The 26,834-nt window shown below is 30.9% G+C and overlaps 10 protein-coding genes across 10 annotated transcripts; 6 read left to right on the plus strand and 4 right to left on the minus strand.

The window, feature by feature from the left end:
• Positions 1-112: 112 nt before the first annotated feature.
• On the plus strand, positions 113-1,450 carry cgd1_3590 (hypothetical protein, possible transmembrane domain; the record flags this gene model as incomplete). Its single annotated transcript, XM_628171.1, has 1 exon — positions 113-1,450. One exon carries the CDS (start codon positions 113-115, stop codon positions 1,448-1,450), a length of 1,338 nt encoding a protein of 445 aa, XP_628171.1.
• Positions 1,451-3,341: 1,891 nt separating this feature from the next.
• cgd1_3600 (hypothetical protein) lies at positions 3,342-4,550 on the plus strand (the record flags this gene model as incomplete). The annotated part of the gene is made up of 1 exon (XM_628172.1): positions 3,342-4,550. The coding sequence occupies one exon, from the start codon at positions 3,342-3,344 to the stop codon at positions 4,548-4,550; it is 1,209 nt and encodes a 402-aa protein (XP_628172.1).
• A 206-nt stretch (positions 4,551-4,756) lies between these two features.
• On the minus strand, positions 4,757-7,564 carry cgd1_3610 (secreted protein of the alpha beta hydrolase superfamily, signal peptide; the record flags this gene model as incomplete). The annotated part of the gene is made up of 1 exon (XM_628173.1): positions 4,757-7,564. One exon carries the CDS (start codon positions 7,562-7,564, stop codon positions 4,757-4,759), a length of 2,808 nt encoding a protein of 935 aa, XP_628173.1.
• Positions 7,565-8,772: 1,208 nt separating this feature from the next.
• On the plus strand, positions 8,773-9,879 carry cgd1_3620 (transcription factor TAF7p/TAFII55; the record flags this gene model as incomplete). The annotated part of the gene is made up of 1 exon (XM_628174.1): positions 8,773-9,879. One exon carries the CDS (start codon positions 8,773-8,775, stop codon positions 9,877-9,879), a length of 1,107 nt encoding a protein of 368 aa, XP_628174.1.
• A 381-nt stretch (positions 9,880-10,260) lies between these two features.
• On the minus strand, positions 10,261-12,498 carry cgd1_3630 (conserved hypothetical protein; the record flags this gene model as incomplete). The annotated part of the gene is made up of 1 exon (XM_628175.1): positions 10,261-12,498. The coding sequence occupies one exon, from the start codon at positions 12,496-12,498 to the stop codon at positions 10,261-10,263; it is 2,238 nt and encodes a 745-aa protein (XP_628175.1).
• A 442-nt stretch (positions 12,499-12,940) lies between these two features.
• Positions 12,941-14,509, plus strand: cgd1_3640 (hypothetical protein, signal peptide; the record flags this gene model as incomplete). Its single annotated transcript, XM_628176.1, has 1 exon — positions 12,941-14,509. The coding sequence occupies one exon, from the start codon at positions 12,941-12,943 to the stop codon at positions 14,507-14,509; it is 1,569 nt and encodes a 522-aa protein (XP_628176.1).
• Positions 14,510-15,270: 761 nt separating this feature from the next.
• Positions 15,271-16,329, minus strand: cgd1_3650 (hypothetical protein, signal peptide; the record flags this gene model as incomplete). Its single annotated transcript, XM_628177.1, has 1 exon — positions 15,271-16,329. One exon carries the CDS (start codon positions 16,327-16,329, stop codon positions 15,271-15,273), a length of 1,059 nt encoding a protein of 352 aa, XP_628177.1.
• Positions 16,330-16,630: 301 nt separating this feature from the next.
• Positions 16,631-17,248, minus strand: cgd1_3660 (hypothetical protein; the record flags this gene model as incomplete). Its single annotated transcript, XM_628178.1, has 1 exon — positions 16,631-17,248. The coding sequence occupies one exon, from the start codon at positions 17,246-17,248 to the stop codon at positions 16,631-16,633; it is 618 nt and encodes a 205-aa protein (XP_628178.1).
• A 686-nt stretch (positions 17,249-17,934) lies between these two features.
• Positions 17,935-24,102, plus strand: cgd1_3670 (CHD3 ortholog with 2x chromodomains plus SNF2 ATpase (2chromo+helicase+Znf_NFX); the record flags this gene model as incomplete). The annotated part of the gene is made up of 1 exon (XM_628179.1): positions 17,935-24,102. The coding sequence occupies one exon, from the start codon at positions 17,935-17,937 to the stop codon at positions 24,100-24,102; it is 6,168 nt and encodes a 2,055-aa protein (XP_628179.1).
• A 946-nt stretch (positions 24,103-25,048) lies between these two features.
• Positions 25,049-25,855, plus strand: cgd1_3680 (extracellular membrane associated protein with 3 EGF domains and a transmembrane domain; the record flags this gene model as incomplete). The annotated part of the gene is made up of 1 exon (XM_628180.1): positions 25,049-25,855. A coding segment is annotated over one exon (807 nt), but the record flags the coding sequence as incomplete, so codon positions are not given.
• Positions 25,856-26,834: the final 979 nt, after the last annotated feature.

Below are 26,834 nucleotides of genomic sequence, written 5' to 3' on the forward strand. Positions count from 1 at the left end.
CCATCTAAAAAGCCGTGTTGTCTTTAAAAATTGGGACAACACACAAAAAAAGAAAGGTTTTGGAAGATACTGAGAGAAATATAAAGGAATTGAGGGTAAAGAAGAAAATAGAATGGTGCAAATGAATAATAAGGGAATATTGGATGGTATTGAGTTAAGGGAAGGAGGAATAAAGGTTGATCAAAGTTTAGAAAGAGTGAATAAAGGACATACAGGTTTGGGAGCAGATGCGGGTAGCTTGAAAGATGAAAGTAAGCAAGTTTTAAATGCAAGGAGAGGTTTAGTTAGAATGATAATAGATATTATATTAGGGAAAGATACTACTAAACAGTATAAAGAAGGAAGTGCAGCATATTTTATTGATAAGATACAAAAAATATTAAGATTAATAAGTTTGATATTTTCTTTATTTATTTTGGGATTTATAATTACATCTAGAATTAATAAAGGAAGGAAAGATATTTCAAGTTCATTTCCAGTGGGATCTTTGGGAAGATCAGTGAAATTTGAAATGATGTTAGACACTTTAGAAAATGAACGTGGAAAGTTAAGTGGGGAAGGATTATTTGGAGAAAGAAGTAAAGTTAATGATAAAGGTATTGACGGTAAAGATGTAAAAGGTCAGAATACTGATTATGATGAAAATTTGGAAGAATTTAATAGCCAAGTTTTAGATGATCCAGAATATTGGGCTGATGACAATGATAAGGATTTATGGGATGATGATATTGACGAGTATTATGACATGGAAATTGTAAGTTCAGAAGATGATGAAAATGATGAAGAGTTAGCAAATAATAATACTAGTAAGGAAAATAGTAATACAATTCCAAATGAAAGTAGTTCTCAAATAATACAAGGGAAAAGGAATAAGGGATTAAGATCAAAAGGAGTCGAAATTTCATTACCTTCTTCATTGATATTATATGGTAGAGTAACAAAAGAAGATACATATATTAATGGAGCTTATAATATAATTATTGAGGAGAAGAAGGATGGAAAGAAATATCCTAAATTACATCATGGAAGAGCAATTTACAAAAAAGAAGGAAAAACCAATGGAAATGCTACAACACCAACCTTATTTATAATATTTGATGGTACCCATGAATTCTGGACAATTACTTCAAGTTTAGATCCTGGCTTAAAGCCTTTAGCCTTTCTACCAGATCATGCATTAATACCTATAAGACATGTTGGACCATATGGAGCTCATTCAAATTCAACTTGGGTTTTCAGAAATAATAATGGTATTTTGAAGGATTCTAGTGTTAGAATTGTGGAAAATAGTTCAGTTGATTTTCCAAGAATACCAGTTCATATTACCAAGGCTACACATAATTGGCACGTTAAACATCATAGGGAGACCAAAGGCAGGACAAATTCTAACAAAAAGAATGTTAGTAACTACAATACTGATTTAAAAGTTTTTAAAGATCCTTACAAATAATGAAAATGATTTTTTTTAGGATTTAAAATGATCAAGTTAATAGTTTATATATAATTGATAATTTTCAGAGAAGGTAAATAAAGGGGTGGAGTAGGTAGAAAAAGAAGCGAAAGAAGGAGATTAGAGAAAGGAAATAAATATAGAATGTTGATAAGTATATATTTCATTTTTCAGTTTAGATGTGAACACTGGACAATTTAAAAAATCAATTAAGTTTATCAAGGTACATTATCTCCTTTTGGTCTACTCACTTTTTTTTAAAAGTTAATTATATTCAGGTCTTCTTTTATTGTTTCTAAATAAAGGAAAATGAATACTTATTTTCCTTTGCATTTTTTTTTGATCAACATAAATGCAAAGTTACGAGTATTGTTTATAGTTTTTGTAAAATCCAATTCATTTATCATTTTTTTTGCTATTGTGCCATTTTCACCTTTAATTTTTTATGTTAAGATTTCTTTTATGACACGTAGTCACTTTGCATGTAATTACGTATCGTGTCTAAATTAACAATTCAAAAATGCTATACCGGCGTTTTCATGTGGAAATAATGGCGGACAAATTTTTTTTTTTAATTAAATTGAGCAAATTACCAAATTTGACGAAAAAAAATGTGATATAGAATTAATAATACGAAGAATATTTAAGTTATTATTAAAGAAAGATATAAAAAGTGTGTGTATATACAATAAGGAATAAAAAATGTCAGATAGTGAGGATTCTTGGTATGTTTTTAATAATTATTGGCAAAAATTATCAATAGATTTACATGCGCTAAATTAGGCATTCTTTTTTGGAGCCAGAGAATTTGGAAGATATTTTCAAGAAGAGAATTTTGGAATATGATCCAAAGTTGGGTCTGAATATATCAAGGAACATTAGGAGTCGGTCATTGGAATTAATTGATACATTAATTTTGCCGTTAAATAAGGTGGATAAAGATGAAATTTCAACAATTTCACTCCCAATTTTAAAGGTAAGTTCAGGCGATTTTGGATAATAGAAAAAGTGGAGGTAATGAGAAATACATAGAAAGTGGGGAGGAAAGTGATAATAATAATAAATTACTCTTTTTTAATTTTTAGACTATCCGCAGGCTAGTGATAATATATTCAAATTCAATTGGTCATTTAGCTCGATTACTTGAAGAAATTCAAACATTTGAAAAAACAATTCTTTTTGATATTTGCGAATTGGAGATAATTAAGAATGGAACAATCGAAGATTTAGAGAGTGATAATAATGAAAATAACGAGAATATTATTAGGGATGTGGTTCATAATTTCAAAAATCCAATAAAAAGGCTTAGATTAAAGAATATTGACCTTTCTATCGTTGATTTTTTGAAACTTTTGCAATTAGATGAATTTGTTAATTTGCAAATACTTGAATTAGAGGATTGTGAATTTGAGGGTATAAAGCGAACAAAAATTCTTGAAAGCAAGACAAAAATCTCAATAAACTCAGTTAAAGAGTTTCAATGCATCAGGACAGATCCAATTTTTGCAAGGTTTTTTCCTAATTTGAAGGTAAGTTAATTAAAAAAAAAGAAAACCAAAAGAATATTAATAAAATAATTGTATACACTTTTTAAATATTTTATTTTGTATAGAAAGTAATTTATGAAGCAAATTTTTCATTAGGAAATGACATTTATGATCCATTCCAGAGATATAATAATATTGAAAAAGGCATAGGCATTGAATTTTTTGAATTAAGAATACCAAATAACGAAATTTCTCAATTACAATTCTTAGAAAACTTCTTCATTGGAAGTTTTCCAAATCTGGAAAATTTAAGAGAACTTAGAATTGTAGGAAATTCTCAAGATAATAAAGATTTTAAAAAAAGTTCAAGATATGAAGCTGTTAAACAATTAAGAGAAGTCAATATGAGATATTATAGGGAAAATTCTTTTTCAATGCTTAAAGTACTGGAATTAAGAAATTTATATATACCTTTAGACACATTTGATCATTTAATTTTAATGTTTTCACTTTCAAATAATAATTCAAGATATAAATTTCAAGGTTATGAAATTGAAGGTAACCAGCTTTTATATAACTACCAGAAAGTTTATGCAACTTATAATTTAAAGTTTGAGGATGGATCATCTAAAAATCATCATTATAATATCAATAAATATCATAGTATGAGTATCCAAGAGGAATCTGATTTCATGCTTAATTCAGATTACACAAACTTAGGATTCTCTCATCCTGATGATATTTCTTGCAAAAATAAAAACGATTATGACCTTTTAGGTATGAAACTGAAAGATAAAGATAATTATAATAAAAATACAAAAGAGTCTAGTAAAATTAATGAAAATGGTTATATGAATAATAAATTACAAAACAAATCACCTTTTCAGCATGATTCACAAGTAATGCAACCATTTCTAGATATTAAACGATGGATAATAAATATTTCTAAAACAAAGGAGAACAACAATCAAGAAAATATAAGCAATGTACTATATTCATTAAATACTCATATTTTAATTCTAGATAATCAGTTACAAGAAATGAAGTATCAAAGTATTACTGAGATTCACAGAAACTTAATTTCAAGAACTATTTTGGAATATTTGGTAGATCCAATCAAGACATGTTTGAGTATATCTAATTCAAGGATAGTCCTCTCTTTTGGATTTGATAATTTGATTTATTCTGGATATATGTTAGGAGTATTATTTGAATATCAAGTAACACTCAAGGAACTATCAGCATTATCATTTTTGATACCTATAGATTTCTTTTGCCAACTTAAACTTAATAGAATTCAAGTTCTTAAAGTTTCATTATTTAAAGATAAGAATTTAGAACCTAAAGACCTTATTCAATTATGCTCTTGGATTGAAAGATATGGAAAAAATCTCAATTATATACATATTAGAGTAACAGGATCAAGCTCTAAATGGGTACCGAAAGAAACAGAAATTACAAGGCTTATTAATTTATGGAAGAAAATGTGTCCAAAAACACTTGAGGGTAAATCTCAAGAAAAAATCAAATTTGAATGCTGTTTTACCGATCATATATTCTCAAAGATGGAAAAATTACCCAAAGACTTTGAATACGATACAGAATCTGATTAAGAAATACAAACTAGCACCAGCAAAATATCAATCCATCTAAATACTAGATAAATAACTATTATTCAGATTTAACAAGTACAAAAAACAACAACATTCTTAACATTGTTTTTTTCTCCTGAGATTCTCTTTAATATGTGAGAATATTGATCATAAGAGAATTCAATGAAAAAATGGACAAAAAAACAATAGCAAAACAACAACAAAAATCACTCCAGATCTTTGAATCTTCTTAAAAACTGTGCTTTAATTGATCGGAGCTCTTCATCGGGTTTAAGCCCACTTAAATAATCATTAGAAATCTCAGAATCACAGCCATTATGAGAAGTCTTATGGAAAATTTCTTCAACATCATGCAAGTTCCTGATAAAATTCTTTCTGAAAAGCATCTCAAGATTTGCAGAGTATTTTCTAGGATGTACTCCTGAAGATGTTATAAGAATCTGATTATTTGTAATTTTTGTAATCAACTCATGATGTTTTACTTTAAGAGCAGATATATCTTTGGTTAAATCTTTAATCTCTGATATAATTTCAAGCATATTTGGATTATTGGCCCAGCATGAAACCTCTTGACCTCCATTTGAATGAAGATGGTTTAAAAGCTTTTTTTTATAATTATTCCAATTTCTTATTCTAGAAGGTCTTTCAGCAAGTCTATCTGGAAGATTTAAAGTCCAATTTATTGAAGGATATATCTCAGAAAGAAGTTCTAAAGTACTCTTTTTAAATTTCACTACAAGTGCATCATATTCTTTTGAAGGTGCCCAAATAATATTCTTTGTGTCTTCTCCTTCTAAAAATGGAAACATTAATGGTATCTTTCGAATATCTTTACCACAACCTTTTGTTAGCTTTAACAACAAAACATAAACTTTATTTAAAGGCAACATTAAATTATCATATTCAGCATATAATTGTTCAAGCTCATTCTTCTTCTTTTTAAAATATTTGAAAGAAGCAAAAAATGGTTTTCTCAACTCTTTTTCTTTTTGAAGGAGCTTTCTATATTTGAATTTGGAATGTTTTTTAATAAATCGTGATTGAATTGTTAAAGAATAATTAAAAAAATTGGATATACTTACTATTTGATTTCTGGAAGCTTTAAAGAACGGTATTGAATTAATTGAAGTAGAAAAAATGTCACTGGCCTCTTCTTCAGATGGACTACCTTTATCAGCAATATTATTATTACTTCTTGTTTTTAGTTGGTTCTTATAAGTATGGCCATTATACTTAAAATACTTTTGACTTCTTATTTTATAATTTAATTCTTCGTCAATATAAAGTAATTCATCATCTCTTTGACGAATAAACTCTCTAACATTCTCTAAAAACCTGATTGAAAGAATATTTTGATGAAGCTCTAAAATGAATTTTTGAATTTCATGATCAAGTAAATTATTATTATTATTATCATCATCCAAAACTTTAGTCGTTGAAGACATAAATTCAAAAATAGTTGGTAAAGAGTATGGCTTATTTTTAAGTTTTGGAAATTCTACAAAAGCATCAGTATCAGGATTTGAAACTTTAAAATCCGGATTTGGAATAATTATATTGTTATCCCCATATGGTTTCCAATCAGTATGTGGTGTAATATCTCTGCTGACTGGAGACCAAAAATCTTTAAACATGGTAGAATTATAAAAACCACTCTTCATGCCATCATTCAGAGATTCGAATACATCACTTTTTACAAAGTCTAAAAGACCCATTTTATTAACAATAGAATTTTTATCATCTAAATATGAAAGAATATGCCTAAATTGAACATTTGGGTACCTTCTAATTGTTTGAACAATTTCATATTGTTGATAAGTTTCTGTAAATGAATAAAAATTAAAAAACCAATATAAAGATTCAAGCATGGTTTTTGAATATGTTGGATCAATAATAGAATGAAATTCGTTGTTTGTATATGATGTAGTAATTACATCAATAACAATATCTTTATCAGTTTTGGCTTTTCCTGATTGTAAACATCTATGAACAGCTCCTCTAAGATCAATCGTTTTAGAAATAGCTCCATCACCAAATATTCCAATACCTGAAATTTCAGCTGGTTCAAGTACTAATGGAAATGCTGAGCTAGATCTAATTATTGAAGGAATTATTGATCTTGGTGCTTCTTCATTAAAATAATAACTTAAAGCTGATTTAAAATGATATGCAAGTGCATTCCATTTGGGACCTTTAAATCTCTTTCTATTTTGTAAAAGATGTCTCATAAATATAAGCATAGGGTAAGTTGAGCATAAATAATTCGGTAATTTTTTGCCTTCAGTAATGGCTCTAAAAATAAATAATGGTGCATTTTTAGATAAAGTTTTTTTACAATCATGTACATTTTTATGTGTAAAATTATTCCATATTGAAGCTCCTTCTGTAGAAAAATGAGTTGATTGGCCAACATGATAGAATTGACTCCAAATAGTATTTAAAGTACCAATTGAAACTCCTGATGTAACATCCCATCTTAATTTAATTCCATGATATCTATATATAAAAGCAAGTCCATTTATAAGCCCAGCAGAAAATGAACCTTTTGCTCCTCCTCCACTAACTGTTAATATGTAACATTTGGATGGTGAAGAATCTTCAAATTTTTCAGAGAATTTTGGTTTCAAATTAAATAATGTTTCAGAAGGAGCACCATCAATTACTTTATAAGTTGAATTATCATTATTGACATTCAAATCAGTTTCAATTTTTCCAAGTTGGTGGTTATTTTCATAATGATATGATCCAAAATTCATTAAATTGTTTTGTTGAATTGTTGGATTAGTATTGGTATTTTTTTTAGCCGTGTGATTAGTAATTTTTGTATAATTAATATTCAAAATATCATTACATTGGTTATTTTGTGATTTCCCTAAATTATAATTATTAGCAAATACCAAGAATGGAATAGAGTACCAAAATAAAATATATGTTATAAGTAACCTTGCTGGTAATAACTGAAAGTACAATGGTGCTTTTAAAGTAAATAGTGCATGTTTTAATATTGGAGCCATTTTAGTTAATTTTAAATAATTATTCAAACCCTTAGAAACAAGAAAAAAAAAACATCTGAACGCCTTTAAATAACTTTAAACAAAAAAGATTAAAATGATTATTGCTTTAAAGACTATCAAGTTTACTTGAAAAGTTTAAATTATTATTTTTATTATTATTATTTTTGTTAAGTACCTTTGCAACCAATTATTCAACTGGACATTTTTTTTATTAATCCGATACCTTTTTTTTAGAATTTATTTATCATTAAACATTATGTATATATATGTTATACATATATTTAAACAATATATATTAAATGCAATATATTACACATTTGGCGCCAAAGTTTTGTTATTGAATAAATTACATAGAGGTTTCTCTTTTTTCAAAGTTATATAGATTTGGACAATATTAAGAAAATATGATAATATGGGAGATTACGTAGATAGTTATAATTTTTGAACGGTTTAATAGTACTAGATAAAAGGTTTGAAGATTATAATATGGATAAATAATTACGTGGTGAGATATAGGTATTAGTATTTATCAAAGATGAGGAAATATTAGGAGAGTATAGTTATTAATTTGAATGGAGATTTCTGTGATTCTTTTTTTTATTTTCCCTTTTTTTCTTCTCCAGATAATAAATATTTCATTTCTAATTTTCAATGTGAAATCTCATACTTTTTAAAGTTATATTAATTTTCAGAATTAGTATAGTCAGAGTAATTCATAGTTTGACAATTTTAACATTAATAAAATAAAAAATTTAGTTTAAGTGTTAATATAAATTATAAACAAATACAATATTACTAAAGTATCTTTAGTTACTTTTCTTTTTGAGCTTAGTAATAAGTTACTTAGTATATTTATATGTAAATGTGTGCAAGATAAAGAAATAAAGAGAAAGAAGATAAGGGAGAATGAAATAAAGAGGAATGAGCAAAGGAGTGGAGTGAATTATATTTATTTGTTAAGATAAAAATTCGGAAAAGAAATACTCATTTCTTTTCTTTTTTGAATTAAATATTTTGGCGGGAAATTGGGTCTAATATAAAGTCAAATAAAAATATGACTAATAATTTGAGAAAAGGTAAAATAAGGAATGAATTAGAAGGAGTAAAAAGAGGATTAGGAATACTTTGTAAGGTAGGATAATTAGTTTTCAAAAGACGGAGTATAAGTAAATATATTTATATTCATACATTTATATATATAAATATATATGGGGATTTCAAAAGCAGAGAGGCAATTACAATTTGTTCCACAGAGATATTTAAGAAGAGGAATATTTTCCTCTGTAGATTTGTCGAGTTCAATATATTCAGCTCTTCCAGAATCAGTATGTGTGGTTAAGATACCAGATGCTATTTCAAAGGAAGTTAATAGCTTGTTAAGTAGAGGAGAAAAGTTTCCATTTGGAATTCAACCAACACCGTTTGAAGACTTTCGTATTTTTGACATTTATTTACTTGGACAAGATTATGTAGGAATTTTGGTAGACCTTCCATGTAATATAGAGGTTTATAAGAGTTTAGATTGTGAGAGTATGTTTAAATCAAATAACTTAAACCAAATGCTTTACATTTACGATGCAAATTGTTTACCAAAATGGTTTATTACTTCACAAGGGGTGAATATTTCTTCAATATACAAGGGACCTATGAAATCTAATATGATGTATTCAGATCAAACTTTCGTCTCTTTCATTAAATATTTAAGAGAATCACTTCATTGGGAATGGCCAGCTGGTTTACTTCCAGCAAGTAGAGGAGTGAGATCTAGAAAGTACAGAAATACTGAATTATTTGATATTGGAGAAGTTATTGAAGCTGAGCAGGAACTATTAGATAGAGTTTCAATGCCAAGCCAAGATATGGTAACTATTGATGTTATTTCTACAAAAGAAATGGATGAACAAATTCATTTATTCAAGCATGAACAAAAGAATTCTCCTTTTCCTATTGCATCTGTTTTTGACAAGAAAAAGAAAGCAACATGTATGGGGATTATAGGAAGAGATGATGATTTAAGAAGTATGATTTCTAGATTTAAAAGGGAAGATTCTCAAAAGAAAGGAGCAAAGCAAAATACTTTAGAATTTGACGATATTCAAAGCGATATCAGTGACGTAATTTTCCGTGAAAGTTCAGATGATGAGAATAATCCAGATAATAATTTGGAAATGGAACCTAATAATGTCAGAATATCTGAAGAAAATCTATCCAAGACAACAATCAGAGAAAATTCATCCAACAACAAACTAGTTATATCAAACGAATTAAGTCTCAACGAAGATTGGGATTCACATGATTCTTCCAGCGATGATTAATTTGATCTTCAAACATCATTTGTTTCAACTTTAAACTTTAAAAACCAAAGTTATAAAATAAAGAAAAAAATAAATAAAAATTAAAAATTATTTATTGAGCGCCAAATGCATGCAAACACGTAATTAACATTTTTTTTACATGCATGAGTTAAAGCAATTTACCTATATAAGTATAAATATATGTTTATAAAGTTGTATATATTAATTGGACAATTTTTTTTAATTAGTAGCACCAATTGATTTGCGGTAAATTATAGCAGTGGTATTAATTAGCTGGATTTTAGAATTTGTCCTATTCTTTAATTTAAGGACAGAATACAGTATTTCATATTTTCATTTCTTCTATTCTTTTGTCTTCTCTTTCCCCTTTTCTCCTTCACTCTATTCTGCTTGTTTATCGTTATTGTTTTCTTCATTGTCAGCAGTTGCAGTTGCAGTTACAGCTTCAGTTGCAGTTACAGTTTCAGTTGCAGTTACAGTTTCAGTTTCAGTCACAGCCACGGTCTCATTTTCTTCTTCTATAGGATTCACAGTATTTTCTTCAACATTAGGCGGGTTTCCCACCTTTTCGATATCTAAGGAGTTTGTATTGGCTACTTCACTTTCCTGGGTCTTTTCATCAAGCTTTACTTCAGAAGAGAGTTTTGATTCCATTCTAGAGCCAAATTCTTTGCGTAGATTCATTGAAGGAGCTGGTTTGAGGTTGGATCGATGGGAAAGAGAGCCTTTTTTTTCACCTCTTTGTATAAGACTTTGGAAGAAACCCTTAAGAGAGGGATCTCCAGAGGCGCCAGGGCTATTGGCGTTTAAGTTTGATTTTGAGGGTTTAAGCCTTTGGGAAGAGCCAGATACAGATGCTGCGGAAGAAGAGATAGCTGAGGATGAAGCACCTCCTGCTGTACCTTTGATTGAAACAGAATCACTACTAATTGATTTGGATTCCTCAGAGTTTGAAGCAGCTGTTGGCGACAGAAGAACAGGAGCAGCTCCTGGTGAAGCAGCTTCAATGAGTGGAATTTGGGGTCTTATTTGTTCCAGAAACTCATTCAATGATGGGATCTTCTTATCGAAGGCTGTAGAAAGTCCATGAACTAATTCTAAAGCATCACTTGAATTGGATATTTCTGAGCTGAATTTTGATTTTTGAACCATCTCCTCGTAGATATCAGACTTGACATTAGGAATAGGACTTAGGCAAAGGCGATCAATAGGTGTTCTCGGTAAGACACACAGAATTGAGTTGTTTTTGTTAACTACATCATTAACTGTCTTTAAAATTTTCCCATCCTCGTCTGTAAAAGGTGTATCGAAAAGTCTGTGAAGAATATAACTTAAAAGAAGGTCTACTCCAGAGGTTTGATGGATATCTCCAGAAGTTTGAATGCTTGTAGTGAAAAAACTGATTCCATATGAGTCTCCAAGATTCATTAGAAAGCTTAAAGCAAAAGGAATAAATGGTTGGCCAGTAGCACCATCTGTTGGAACAGAGAATCTCTGTCCAATGTCAGATTTTGATAAGACAACCCCAATTGGAATTCCCAAATTTACTTTTGGATATAGATTAGATGAAGAAGAGGTGGAGGAACTAGCAGCAGATGATGAAGCTTCAATTTCACTAAGTTTTTGAGTACGTTGTTCAATATCTTCTCCTTGAGAATCTATTGGGTCTTGTAGAGCTTTTTCTCCAGGTTCAGGTCTAGATACAGAACTTTGCTCCGCTTCTGCCACAATCTCCTCCATTCTAGTCTCAAAATAATGATTCACTTCTTGAATCATAATCCTCTGCAAATCTGGAGAAAGATTTGAGAGCTCTAAAGACTTTGCCCAACATTCCTGAATCTGTTGAATCCATATAACCAAATCATCATTTAAAGTCCATGGTAAAGAGGAGTCCAAAACTATTAAAAACATAATGTTTGGAGACTGCATGGAAGTCAAGCCATCTCTACAATCATCATCTAAGCCACCTCCTCCTATTCCATTAGTTACTGCTAATCCAACGTCTGTTGATGATACATTCAAACTCAAATTCTCTGAAGTATTATTTCCTGTTAAACGACTATTTTGACTGTTAAATACATCCACAAGCCTCTTCACTAGCTCATCCGACATACCACAATGATCTATACTCCATACATCCAATGTTACATTTTTTGGTGTAGTATTTAGATCCTTATTCAACTCATCCTGATCAGAATCCTCGATAGAATCATCCTGTTCTAATTGGAAGAATCCTTGGCTAATTTTCATACTACAAAAATCTAAACCAATATATGGACTACTATCCACTTCAGATGATACTAACACACTCTTTATATCTTTCTCCTTTCCTTTCTCGGAAATCTTTTTGAGCTCTGAAATGAGCTCAGATTTACCGCCATTAGCCCTTCCCAATACAAATAATGTGCCATGCAAATTCTCTGCATTTTTACCTTGTAAACCATTCATAAAGCTACGCAAAATTTCCTGCCATAATCCCTGTCCATCCTGCTTTCCCGTTCCAGCTCCAATATATTTTGAACCAAACTTTGAGAATGTGGAGGAAGTCGAATGGGGCATTGACAATGAATCCCCTCTTGACCCTCTAGGCAATGGTAAAGTGCTGTTTTGCTTCCTCATATCCTATCAAAGTGACTCTCCTTGTTCAACTCTTTTTAGCCCTTCTCCTATTACTATATTTTTTTTCCTTCCCTGCAATTTTCTATTTTATATTCCTTGCGCACAATTTTCTAATTCTCACAGCCTATACATTTGGATAATCTTATAATGGCTCCATTTTGGCGGGAAATTCGGGATTTTTATATACGCATAATTATTGGTACCTTAATTGTAAAAAAAATACTGAAGATTAGATAAAATTGTGTAGTATATATTTGTAATTTTTGTTTAGCAGGATCAAATATTGAAGATTAATCAATTGATGTATTAACCTATTTATTAAATAACTCAGAACATTTGTATGCAATTTATTTCAGTGTTTGTAAGAGCCCAGTTTGAAAATCCGACTTTATATTACCTAGAGCAGCCGAGTAAATATTTTAATTGGGATTAATATGTCAATATGAAAACCAGAGATATTTCCAGGTTTGCAATCTTACTACTTTTTGGAGTGTTTCTCACTGTTTCCGAGGCTTCTGAAGGTCCTATAGAACCTTTGGGAAAAGATGACTTGAACAGGGAAGAATCTATTAGATACAATGGAAATGATAATAATTTAATTTCTAATTCTCAAGCTGTCATATTATCTGATGGTGATATTGAGGAAGGTTCCAGCCAAACTTCCACATCTACAGATCAAGAAGGACATTCTGAAAAGGGAGAGAAACGTAAAATTAATTCGTTATTACCAAATACAGAATATTGTACAGAAGAATTAAGTAAGCTATTAGATTTTCACTCAATTATATCTTCTTCTTGTGGAGTAGATGCTTTAAAGAAAGTTGGAGGATGGTTGCACAAACATAGGAATTCTCTTCCATATTGGCCATCAATAAATATATCGCCTCCAAAAAATCGAATAACATTTTATGGTTGTGATTGGACAATTTGTGAAAGAGAAGTTGAGAATCAGATTGATCAAAAGCTTAAGAAGCTGCATTTACCAGTTAAACAAATAGGAAATACAGTTCAATCAGATGCTCGTAATTATGATAGTGCAAAAAGAGCTATAGATATTCAGATTAGAAATGGAAATATGTCAAAGTGCGAATTAATTAATTCTATTGGTATTTGGTGGTGTCAAAAAGCTCTTCCTCAGTTAATTACTGATAAAGAAACAGCATACCATTCGATTTTCAAAGAATTCAATATTCATTTTGATCAGCAATCTACAGTAAGCGGAAGCACTTCTATGGGCGATATATCAAATATGGAAGACCAACAAACCAATGTAATTGTTGAAGAAGACCAAGAGTTAAATAAGGAGGTATCAGATGTATTTACAATGGCTTCAAGCAACAATGGTAAAGTTAATAAAGATTTCTACAAATATCCAAATAGGCTAGTTTTTCTTAAAACAGCTTTAGAAGACCCTATGGAATGTTATATAATACAGCCAGAAAAAGACTATGAAGCTACTACAAATGAGCTTAGGGAAATTTTGGATAATGAAAGAAATAGACTGGAGTCAAATCTTGCTTTCGTTTTACAAATTGGAACATCAATATGGGGCTCAAATAAAGCATTTTCACCATTAGGAAAAATTACTAATTCTGTACAAAGAATTATCAGTACAATGAGAATATACACTGAAGAAATACGTAGAGACTTATTTAAGTTATTTCCACCAACAGACTCAAATTCTGAAACTGTTCCTCTTCCACCACATGAAGATCTTGTGATACTTATATCAGAGATTTGCCGTATTCAGTCAATTACAGATGCGATTTCTCTTGTTATAATTAAACTTCTCCGTAGAAATAAGATTTCAAAGAAAGCTTCAGAAGATGCGGAACACTTATTAATGAACTGGATGTTTGCAGATATGAATATAAACAAATCCCTAATTCCTGTTACAAGACCTGTCGTCACTAAAAAAAGCAGCCCATTATTTATAGAAAGAGCTAAAAGAATGAAAATTAACGCATCGAGGATCACCAAATTTATGAATAATATTGCTGACAAAGATTAGAGAATATTTACTTTGTCTTAATACTTAAGTCCTTGTATATTTTAGGTTGTTTTTATGTTTAATTAATACTCGTTATATTTTGATATTAATTAACTTTCTTCTATTCTTTATTATTCTTCTTTTCCCATTCTTCTTTCATATTTCCAAATCAATTCTAAATTCATAGGTCAATTTTCATTGTAATTAGTACTGAAATTGAATGTGATTCTTCCATGAACTCGAAACTAATTTCTGACAAATATTGATATTGCCACGTAATTCATATTTACATTTAGATTAGGCGGGAAATACCTTTTCAATAATTGGTTTGCATGGCATACAAGAGAATAGAGCAGAAATAGTATAAGAGAAAAATATGGTAGAATTGGGTAATAAAATGAAATAAAAAAATAAGTAAATGAACAGAAAATATGAAATTCGGAAATTAAACAATAGTTAGTGTGAGCCTTAGAGTAGGTAAGTAGCCTGAAAATTTTGAAGATAGTATAGTACATAAGTGTTTTACATTTACAAAATTGATAACAGTAGGTTCAAAAGGAATTTTTCATAATTTGAAATATCTCATTAATTTACTACATATCAATGTAGTGGTAATATACATATAATAAACAGATTGGCGCCAAGCCTTAAATCACAATATTATAGTTATTCCCTTTGGAACTTAACTTGCATTACTCTGCTAAATATTTATTAATACTTTAATGTTATATTGGAATAAACATAGAACTTCCAAAAAATATACCTGATTATAATTTGCTCACTCATTCAATATCAGAGCGGATCTGATTAGCGACATCTCTAACATTTTTGATAAACTTTTCATCCCTTGACAGCTTGTATTTCTTAGATTTATGTGAACAGCAGGATTGCCTCTTTGAAGAGGTACATTTCCTAAGTTTCTTTAAGTTTGATTCAATTTGCTCCTCAAGTGGAGACCAAATTCTGTTAGCAATGGATTGAGATTCAATTAAAATGATTGAAAATTCATCAGATACTTTAAAGATCCAAAATGGAAGAATCTTAATTTTCTCTAATAAAGTGTTATCAATATGTCTCAATAGGAATGAAATCTTAGAAATAGTTGCAGCTTCCTTCTTACTAGGTTTAATAGCTGGGTTTTGCGAGGAAATTGGAGCTGATAAATCTTTAGAAAATTTAATCTTCTTAAATGATGGACTTTTAATAATGCCCCAAATTAGCTTTGAAAGTTCGAGTAAATTAGAGTTATGAATTTTAGATTTCTTTAGAATCATTTTCAACAGATAAATAAAATCTGATAATCTCGCATACCTTACTTCAATTTTCTTGAACTTATTGCAATATAATTCAAGCTTTTTTGCAACTTTTTTTGGGAATATATTTAATTGAGAGCTTTCAGAATGATGAAAACATCTCTGTTTAACCAGCTTCAAGGTTTTGAGAGTTGAACGTGAAGTTGAATATAAGCAATTTGCAATTTCAAAGATATCTTTATTTTTTTTAGAGTCACTAATAAGATCGACTTTGAAATATTTACGGTTTATATATAAGCTTTCAGAAAGAGTGTAAATTGCCATTTGCACAGTAAAATCATATCCGGCCCCCTTAGGAATAGTACTTCTTGCATATTCTGATGATGAATTAAGCTTTATTAAATTTTCCTTTTCTGAGTTTGAAAGCTTTTTAGTGAAAAAGTTGTAAGTTTGTTCCAATTGTTGGCTGGAAATTCGGAGATTTACGGTATCTGACTTATTAAGATCTAAGTCCAAGGCAGATGCCAAGGCAAAGAATAGAATTTCAAAAAATAATTTGAAAGTCAGAATTAATCTAACCTTCATCATAAATTATTTTTCTTCTGAATTAACAAAATTACCAAGGATAATGTGCGCATTTGCGCGGTAAACTTCACGTTACCGTATAAACCCATTAAAATAATGAAAAGAATAATTATTATAGAATAAAGATATAAAGAAATGCAATAATTGATTTCTTTTTTTTTTAGAGTTTTCACTTATTATTATAATTGGTTTGGACACAATTTTAGGTAATTTTGTATGGAAAATGATTGTTTTGTGTATTTTTCATATGCAAATGAATGCATATATTGGAATTATAGTATTGCAGTGATATTAACTTTGTTAATCACATTAGACTAAAGTGATTTAATGATTCAATATTAGATTTATGATCAGAGACATTTGGTTTCGATTCATACACTGCTTGTACTGCTTTTCTTTGATATCCTGAACTTTCACCTACAATCCTAATATAATAAATCCAACTCTGATCATTTGTGAATGAGCTTGGAAAATGCATGACCAAAAGGTTTACATTCTTAAATCTAGATACTTTCAAGGCATAGTCAACAGTTCCACAGTAATCCTCAACTAAATCTAAGCTTTGAACAGGTTCTTGGTCGGAAATGGTTGAAAAGTCTAAATTTTCATCATTTATATAGAGATTCATTCTATTTGGGGACTTGCCGTTCTCTCCTCCTATAATATTTATAGAATGAATTGTACAGGGAGAAGAAAATCTCACAAAAATGATCAACTCTGGGTCATCATCCTGGGATTTACATACTTTATCTTCAGATAACCTATCTTCGTATGGCCTAAAAATACCTCTGCATGAACCTACATTAAGCTCATTTAAAGCCATTACTTTATCCAACTCAATTTCAGAAAGTAAATCTTTTCCACTTGTTATTACAGCTTCATGCTGGCAGCTACACCCTGCACCCCCATGCTCTCCTGGCATTTTCAATTCACTGTTATATATAATTAAATTTGTTTATGTTTTTTTAAACCTAAACTTTTTTTAGGCTCTTCTTATATACTAACTTCCCCTCACCACACTGCTGGTATTACTCGTTAAATAATGACATGCGGCGCCATATTCAGGCGCCTGAGATACCGCGCCTACACGTGTTTAAATTTTTAAAAAATTGAGAGAAAAAAAAGAAACTAGTTAAAATGATATGATAAAGTATTGGCTTCTATAAATTGGATTAGAATACCTTAACTTCAATGATTAGTAAACTTGTAGTGTTTAGTATGTTGTGTTTATTACTTTAGAAAGAATAGAGATGCCTAGTGTAAAGTAGAATGTGAGTAAATGTGAGGAAAGATGCAAGAAAAGTGAGCTTTGTTTCGAGTAGGAGTTAAGATTTGTATAAAGTGGATCATTAATTTCCTAATAAGCAAGCTTTAATATAGGGAAAATAGTCGCTACGGAATAGGAAGGTTGCAAATTCTATAGTTTTATTTGTAATAGTATAAAGAAAATTAAATTCTTTTATTAATCAGCGCCTATGCTAAAATATATGTTTATTTATTTAAAGACATTTGTCTAGCTTAAAAAGGCCAGAAAATTAATATTGAATAAAAGTGTACATAAATTAAGTCAAAGTCCTGATGGAAGCTTACTAGCAACTGTATTGATTAATGGATTTGGACGTAGAATTTTCAGATTCCTCCACGGAGGGTGAGTTTGATACTTTGGGGAAATGTATATCTACTGAAGATATTAGCCCAGAAATTATAAGCCGGAATCAAAACCAAAACCAAGCACAAACTAGTAGCTGCTCAAGAAGTGGGAGAGTTCGTAAGATGCGATATTCAAATTTTTCCAATATTGATAATGAAAGTGAATTATCTGATGAATCTCTTTCTGAATTCGGCCAAACATCTAAGATGCAAAAAACACGGGAACGATCTAATAGGAGTAAAGGAGGTAAATCAAGAAGTCAGTCTCAAAAGAGTGAAGACCTTGACTATGTGAATGAGGAAGATTTATACGATGGTGATGATGAAGAGTTTATGAGCGAGGACTTGAATAATAATGTTGATGCAAAAAGAAGTACCGACTCTGATGATGGTGATGAAGATTTTTATGAGGAGCCAACTCAGAAGAAACGGAGCAGGAAGCCTTCCAAAACTAAGGTATCACAAACAAGTGGTGTTAAGAGAACTGTAAGAAGTAGCAGAAAAGCAGTAAATTATTTAAGTTTTGATGACTCAGTTTCATCTGACTCATTATCACAAGATTCTGACGAGGTAGAAGTAGATGCAGAGGTAGAGACAGAGGCTGGTATGTCTGTTTCTGCCCAACAAAATGTGAGAACTATAGATAGAGTCATTTCAAGTAGACAGAATCCTGAAGATCCTAATATTACGGAATATAAAATTAAATGGATGGGTTATTCTCATCTACATAATACGTGGGAATCAGCAGAATCTTTGATAAATGAAGGTGTTTCTGGCTTAAGAAGGTTAGAAAACTTCCAAAAGAAGATGGCTGAAATGCTTCAAAGACGTAAATTTATGACGGAAGATGAAATTGAACAGGAAGATATTACATTTGAGATACAAAGACAACTTGATTTTGATGCTTTAATTCCTGAGAGAATTGTTGATGTTTATAGGGAAAATGATAATTCAGGAGTAGACCAGAATAATGCTGAAGATCGAACACAATTATATTACTTTGTTAAGTGGCTTAGTTGCCCTTATGATCAATGCACTTGGGAATCATATGAGACCTTAGAAGAGCATAAATTTCTTTCATTTATTGACTCATTCTATGCTCAAATGGAGCTCGTTTCCAGATTTGACAAGAACTGTGATTATGAAATGAGATCTCTTGCTTTAACTTCTTTCGAGCCTTATCTTTCAACTCCATTTTATATGGGAATAAAAGTGAAGGATATGTTAAACCAGAGCAAAAATTTGGAAAAGATGGAAATTGATGATCCAAAATCTAGTAATATTCAAGAAATGAAGATTGAGTACCAATCTAACAATGAAAATGAACATGGAAATTCAATTACAGAAGATGTAAAAATGGAAATTAAGGATTCCCAAAAGCTTGAAAAGATTAAAGAAGAAGTTGAAAATACAGACGAATCCAATGATGAGCCCTTCCAACCAAGAACTCTCAGAGATTATCAGATTTATGGCTTAAATTGGATGATTTCTAGGTTCAAAAAGAATGTAAATATTCTTTTGGCCGATGAAATGGGACTTGGAAAAACAGTTCAGACCATATCTGTAGTTGGACATTGTCTCTATATGGAAAAGATTGTTGCTCCTTTCCTTGTTGTTGTACCCCAAAGTACCAGTGATAATTGGCTACGAGAATTCAAAAAGTGGTTACCGGATGCAAATGTTGTTTTATATCATGGGAATGCATACGCTAGAGAGTTAATAAGATCTTATGAACTTTCCACAATTGAAATGAAGGATGAAGTTGATGAAAATGGAAACTATAACGAGAATTTAGAGTCAAAAGATGAAGTTCATAATTATAATCAGAAAGGCATGCAAGGCCACGCGCGCGCGGGAACTGGCGGAAATGGATTTTTTAGGCGTTGTAGGTCAAGATCATCCAAACAAACAAGGAAGAGATATAGATTTGATGTGGTAATAACTACCCCTTCAATATTGAACAGTCAGGTTGATTGTGACTTTCTTCGACAAATTGATTGGTATATGATGATAGTGGATGAGGCTCATCAGTTGAAGAACAGGGACAGTAAGCGTTTTAAGGAGTTGCATGAATTTGGAACTATGTATAGATTATTATTAAGTGGGACTCCATTACACAATAATTTGGAGGAGCTTTGGAGTCTTTTACATTTTTTGAATCCATTAAGGTTCCAGAATTATCAGGAATTTAGACTAAGATACCCTGATATAGAGAATCCAAATGTAATTGGACCAGATAAACAAAGACAATTGGAAGATCTCCAGAGTGAACTACAAGAGTACGTTTTAAGGAGAGTAAAGAAGGATGTTGAAAAGAGTTTGCCAAATAAAGTGGAGAGGATTTTAAGAGTAGAGCTCTCACCTCAACAAACAGATATGTATAAATCAATTCTGACTCGTAACTATGATGAACTAAGTAAGAGTACAGGAGGTACAAAAACTTCCCTACAGAATATATGTATGGAGCTTAAAAAGGTTTGCAACCACCCTTTTTTGATTCATAGACCAGAGTTGGATCCTTCTCAAGGTATCACTGTTGCGAGTATTCAGCATCAACTAGTTTATGGATGTGGTAAATTATGCCTACTTGATAAATTACTTTCAAGGCTAAGAGAGAAAGGAAGTAGGGTATTGATTTTCTCTCAGATGGTAAGAATGTTGAACATCATATCTGAATTTCTAGTTTTAAGGGGATTTAGGCATCAACGTTTAGACGGTACAATGGGAAAAGAGCTTAGAAAGAAGGCAATGGATCACTTTAACTCTCCAAATAGCGATGATTTCTGCTTTTTGCTTTCCACAAAAGCTGGAGGACTTGGAATCAATTTAACTACTGCTGACACTGTAATTATATATGATTCCGACTGGAATCCACAGAACGATTTACAAGCAGAAGCAAGAGCTCATCGTATAGGCCAAAAAAAGCAAGTTCAAATTTATAGGCTAGTTACAAAAGACTCAATTGAGGAGAACATTCTTGAGAGGGCAAAGACTAAGATGGTTCTTGACACTTTAGTCGTTCAAGGACTTAACAATATTAGTACAAGCAGTTCTCAAACTCAAGCTAGTTCCTCTGCTGCCGCATCTGTTTTAGCTATGGCCTCCCAAGCTCTTTACCCTAATGGAAAGAAGCCCGGGTCTGGTGGAGCATCTTTCAGCCGTGATGAACTTGCCAAAATTTTAAAATTTGGTGCCCAGAAACTATGGAGTAAGGGCACAAACAATGTTCCCGCTCAAAGCCAGTCAGGCTCTGACTCCACATGTGGTCGATGTACTGATGGGCAGTGTGGGGAAGCATGCATGCACCGTGCAGTTAATGTGGATGGCACTCAGGGCGTAGAGAATAAATTAAAAGAAGATGAGAATTCAGCGGATTTATTGGAAGATGATAAGAGGTTTGCATCTCAAATAGATTTAGACCAAGTTTTGGCTGATGCTGAAGAGCATGTGCATGACACTCAAGGTCTTGCTGATGGGCTTTTGCGTTCGTTTGCAAATATTGCAGATTTTAGGTATGAGGCGCCACCATTGATAATTGATTCCAATACTGGAGCTTTGGTTCCACTAAATGAGAAGAAGAAAGAAGATAATGAGGTAGATTTCGACAGTAAGGAATTTTGGGAAAAGACAATACCAGAGGAGGAGAGACTTAAGTTGATAGAACAAAACCAGCAGAATACGATAATTACAGGTCCTCGTAAGAGTGCTATGAGAGATGGTTCTTTAAAATATAGGGATGATGGATATACATATGTTGGCGGTGATAATTCGGGATCTGAGGATGGAAGGACAGGAAGAATAGGTGATCAGGGGCTTGAGGCTGATGAGAATTTTGGAACAAAGGGCAAAAAACAATCAAAGAAGAAGACTAAGGAAAAGAGTGTTAAGAAATCAAGCGGAAGTGGGAGTTCAGGAAAGAGCAGGGCTTCTAGCTCAAGTGGAGGTAGTAAAAAGACGGAGGTGGGTTCGTCTGAACAAATTGAAGATGTTGAAATGGATTTGGGTTCTCAAAAAGACTTGGATAAAACTCCAGAAAGTTTGGGAGAAATAGTACCTAATAGAGAGGAGTACCCACTTCCTGAACATTCATTGCAAAGTAGGGAAGACTTTGAAGCATTGATGTTAGAAATAACCAGTTTTCCGCATAAATATAATCAAGATGACGAGCTTTTCCCAAGTGAAATTAATATAATCTATAGAGATATTTCAAATGGTGTGAAATGTGTTAAAAATGGAAAGAGAGCAAGGAGAGATCCTCGAGTACTACATCCAAAGCGTAGATTTAAGTTATTTAGGTCGATTTTGAAATTTGGTGACCCATATAGAAGATTGGATGATATTATTATAGATTCTAGATTAAAAGGTAAAGTGGAGAAAGGTACTATATTAAATGAGTCTCAGATCATTGTTGCTTTGTGTTATGAAAAAGCTCAAAAGGAACTGTCATCTGAAAATGTTATGGCTGCATCAAAGGAGGAGGTTGAGATTAAGGATGAAGATGATGTTCAGAATAATAAATCAAATAATGAGGCAACGAGTATTTTAGAGGGTCAATCAACTACAGATAGTACAATAATGGGAGGAGGCGTGCCTTTAGAAGTTGGCTCAATGGAGGATTTTGCTGAAGAAAATGACATTGAAAATAATAATCAAGTTTCTAAAACTGCTTTAAAGAAGAATTTACTTTTGATTGGTAGTCACAGAGCAAATGCTTTAGAGCTTGTTGAAAGAATTAAGATGTTATCTTCTCTTGACAAGCTTATGAGAGAATGCAATCCTGGTGTAGAAAAGCCTTGGAAGCTTCCAACTGGTCCTTTAGCTAGGCCAGATAGAGAATCAGTTAAAAGGGATGAGGATAATGAAAATGAAGATGATGTTGATGATGAGGATGAAGACTTGGATGAGGAGGAGGAAAAAGAAAAGTCGTTTGAACTTTCCAATGAAAATAACTTGGAAGAAAAAAAGATCGAGCCAACAAATACTGAGAATGAGAATGAAAAGCAATCAACACCTAATGGAAATGAATTTGATGGTAACTATTTGAAGTTTGAACTTCCTCCAGTATTGGTTAAATCACTCAGGACCCCTTCCTGGGGGATTCCTTGGACACTTCAAACAGATATAGACATACTTAAAGGTATTTATATTTATGGATTTTCAAACTGGACAATGATGTCAATGGATGAAAATCTGTCTTTATCTTGTATTAAAAGAGTCAAATTTGATAAATTAAAGCAAAGAACTTTGAGAGTGATGAAGCATTTACATTCTGTAATGGTTATTGGCAAGACTGCTCGTAAGAAGAGAAAGTTTATTCCTTCTTCTGATCAAGAATATAATGATTTTAATAAGAATGAAAATTCTAGCTCTAAGCGTGGAAAGAAGGTTGCAAAAAAGTGTGAAGATCAGAACAAGAATGGAACTGATTTATCTGGACACCTTGTTAATGATAATAGTAATGGTGATCATAATAAAGGTTCTATAAAAAGTTCAAAACCATTGGTTGTCGGGGGTAAGAAAGGACTACCGGAATTTGTGCTTGAATGTTCTAATATGGATGAGAAAGAGTTAAGAAGACAAGCAAGGACTTGTTTTAATAATAGTAATGTGAAGCCCCAACTTTTAGAGATCAAAAAGCTTTTCCATCCTAGCAACAACATGACAGACTCCGATGTCGTTGCAAGCCTAAAAGTCCTGCTTCCTGTTGTTGGGGATGAAATCAATGAGATCCTTAAACTTGCAACAAATGAGATATCCAGAAATAAGGTCCACAATTGTCTTTGGTCTTATGTTGCAAAATGCACTGTATTTCAACCCCATGATATTGAAAAGATTTATCTTAGCTGGAAAGGCATTAATCCTCCAGAGAATAATACTGAGACTGTCACAAAAGTTAATCCTGATCCTGTTATTGAGCCTGAGCCTGAGCCTGAGCCTGAGCCTAAACCTAAACCTGAGAATGAGCCTAAACCTGAGAATGAGCTTAAACCTGAGAATGAGCCTAAACTTGAGCATGAGCTTAAACCTGAGAATGAGCCTAAACTTGAGCATGAGCCCAAACCTGAGAATGGGCCGGGAATTGAATCAAAATCTGAACCCGAGCCTAGTTCCAGTGCCCCCTATTAATCTTAATCTTGGCCAAGCCAAAAGTTCTAAACAAATACTCGAGCAAAAGAGAATTTTATCTTCACTTGACTAAGCAGAGCTAAAACACCAAAAGCCCCCTTATCACCATCTATAAATTCATGGAGCAGCTTAGAATTGTCAAGAAGTCATGGTTTAAGTTGGACTTTTTTGTGATTGCCAGTATATAATATTCAATTTTCATTAAATATATCAACAAGGGGTTAAGGAGGAGAAGGAATTATCAGACCCGTATTATGATTACGGCTTGTTTCTTCAATTTATCACTTCTAAGCCAAGAAATGTGTTCAATACTGTGAGATTCTAATGCAAAATCCAATGCGAAATCCAACGCAAAATACAATGCAAAATCATCCTCCTTATTTAACCTCAAATTTTTATCGAACTCATTTTCCTCCTCTATTTATACTTTTTTTTTCAAACTCTTATAATTATTTATTTTATAAATTTATTTGTTTCTTTTAACTTTTTAATTATCAATCTAATCCCATTCTATCCCAATTCCTTTTCTATTCCTATTTACAACATTTAATTTAATTATCCACATAAAATCAATGCATGCATTAATTAATTAATTAAATTATTTTCCCACGTGTGCATTCAAAGAGAAATTGCATGTGGGGTTTTATTTTCTATACCGGTATTTTATTATTCAAAAAATAAAAATAAAAGAAAATATTATTTTAATATTGAAAAAAAAAATTAATAATAATATAACTAGAAATTTGAACTAGGTTTTCAAAATTTAAGGTAATTCAATACTCACAAAAAATTTATAAAACCAAAATATTTCATTTTAAAATAAAAAATAAGTTATATCTCCAAAGTTTTATTTAAATTCTGTTTAATTCAAAATACACGTAAGAAATAAAATTAAATAAATCATTCATTTTAAGAAATACAAATTTTTATTAATATTATTATATAATGTTATATTATTAATATGTTACTCCCAAATGAAAATAACTCAAAAGAAATAAATAATAATAGCCATATTTCTACTACTCCAAATGATAATTTAATTATTAAAGTTTCTAACCAACTTAGAAATTTGCAAAACTTACCATTTGAATCAATTTGTGCTGGTGATCAAACAATCAATTGTGGGGAAAATGGCAAATGTATTTCTTTACCAAATGTTAATAATCAAAAGCAATTCTTATGTGTATGCAGCGATGGATTTACTGGTCCATCTTGTAAAACTGGTAAGTTTATTGATCAATTATTTATTCTTTCTTTTAATTTAAAAAAAAAACTCAACTTAGCATGGGACGCTTGTTTAACTTCTGGGCCTACTTCTCTATGTTTAAATGGTGGAATTTGTACTAGTAAAGATACCCCACCATATTACGAATGTAAATGTACTGTTGGATTCACTGGTATTAATTGTGAAGTTGAAAACAATGTCTGCAAAACAAATAATCCATGCCAAAATGGAGGTAAATGTTCATATATTGGAGAAAATTTACCCATTATATGTACTTGCCTTACTGGTTACTCTGGTGATTATTGTCAAATTATTGTTAAACATGGCATTGGTGGAGCTGGGGTAAAACTTCATCCAGGACAAATTATTATGATATGGGGATTTCTCTTATTTATCCTTGCTACTATTCTATATTGTACATTCTCAGTTGTGTATGATATAATTGTACAAATTAGAGCGAAAAAAAGAAAAGATCAACAAGAAAAAGATGATGATATGGATTCCCCATCCCAATCTGATGAAAAGTAGTATTCAACGATTAATTATCACAGATTACTATTATCAATTCAATTACAAACTAAATATTAATATTATTATTATCGTAACAAGTAGTTAAATTCGTTTTCTTATTCTATTTCAATTCCCTCTCTCTTTATCTCCTCTCTCTTCCTCTTTCTTTATTCATCCTTTTATCTCTTCCTATCGCTTTCCCTCCTCTTTTTCCCTTCCTCCTCTCTTCATCATAAAATCATTAATTCTTGGTTTCTATCCACTTAACTTTCTTCTATTCTCTTACTATTTACTTTACCATTATATTTATTTGAATTAGTCTCACTCTTAACCTCTTTCTCTATTTCTCTCCCCCTCTTTCTCTTTATCTTTCTTTCTTTCTCTCTCTTTCCCTTTCTTTCTTTCTTTCTTTCTTTCTTTCTTTCTTTCTCTCTCTCTCTCTACCCTATTTTTTCTCCTCTTTTCTTTTTTCGCTGATTAACACCCTAATAATATGTCATAATTCTCTTCTTACATTACCTAAAAATATCTTATCTTATTTTAAATACAAATACAATTTCAACAACTTTTAAATATTTTATTTAAACTATTTGTTGGTTTTAGCGTTAAAAATTCATCTTTTTCAAAAGAACGAAATCCAAACTTCTTAAACATTAATAAGTATCTATTTGATTATATTTCCTTTTCCGTTTCTTATTTATTATTTCACTTCTATAATTATTTTCATTCCCTTCTTATTATAAATTATAAACCTGTGTAAACTGAACTTTAAAAATTAATATTAATCCATTTTTTCCTATGAATTTATCAATATATTATCCAATAATCATATCATAGAACAAAATCAAAAAATAATAATAAATAAAATAGAACTCTAATTATTAAGACATAATTATTTTCCAATATTCAAATTTCTCATATTTTTATTTAGGAAAAAAAATAATATAGAATTACCAATAATATAATATATATATATATTTATTCATTTATTCTATCC

The sequence above is a fragment of the Cryptosporidium parvum genome, chromosome 1 (genome assembly GCF_000165345.1).
Source record: "Cryptosporidium parvum Iowa II chromosome 1, whole genome shotgun sequence".
Taxonomy (NCBI): domain Eukaryota; phylum Apicomplexa; class Conoidasida; order Eucoccidiorida; family Cryptosporidiidae; genus Cryptosporidium; species Cryptosporidium parvum.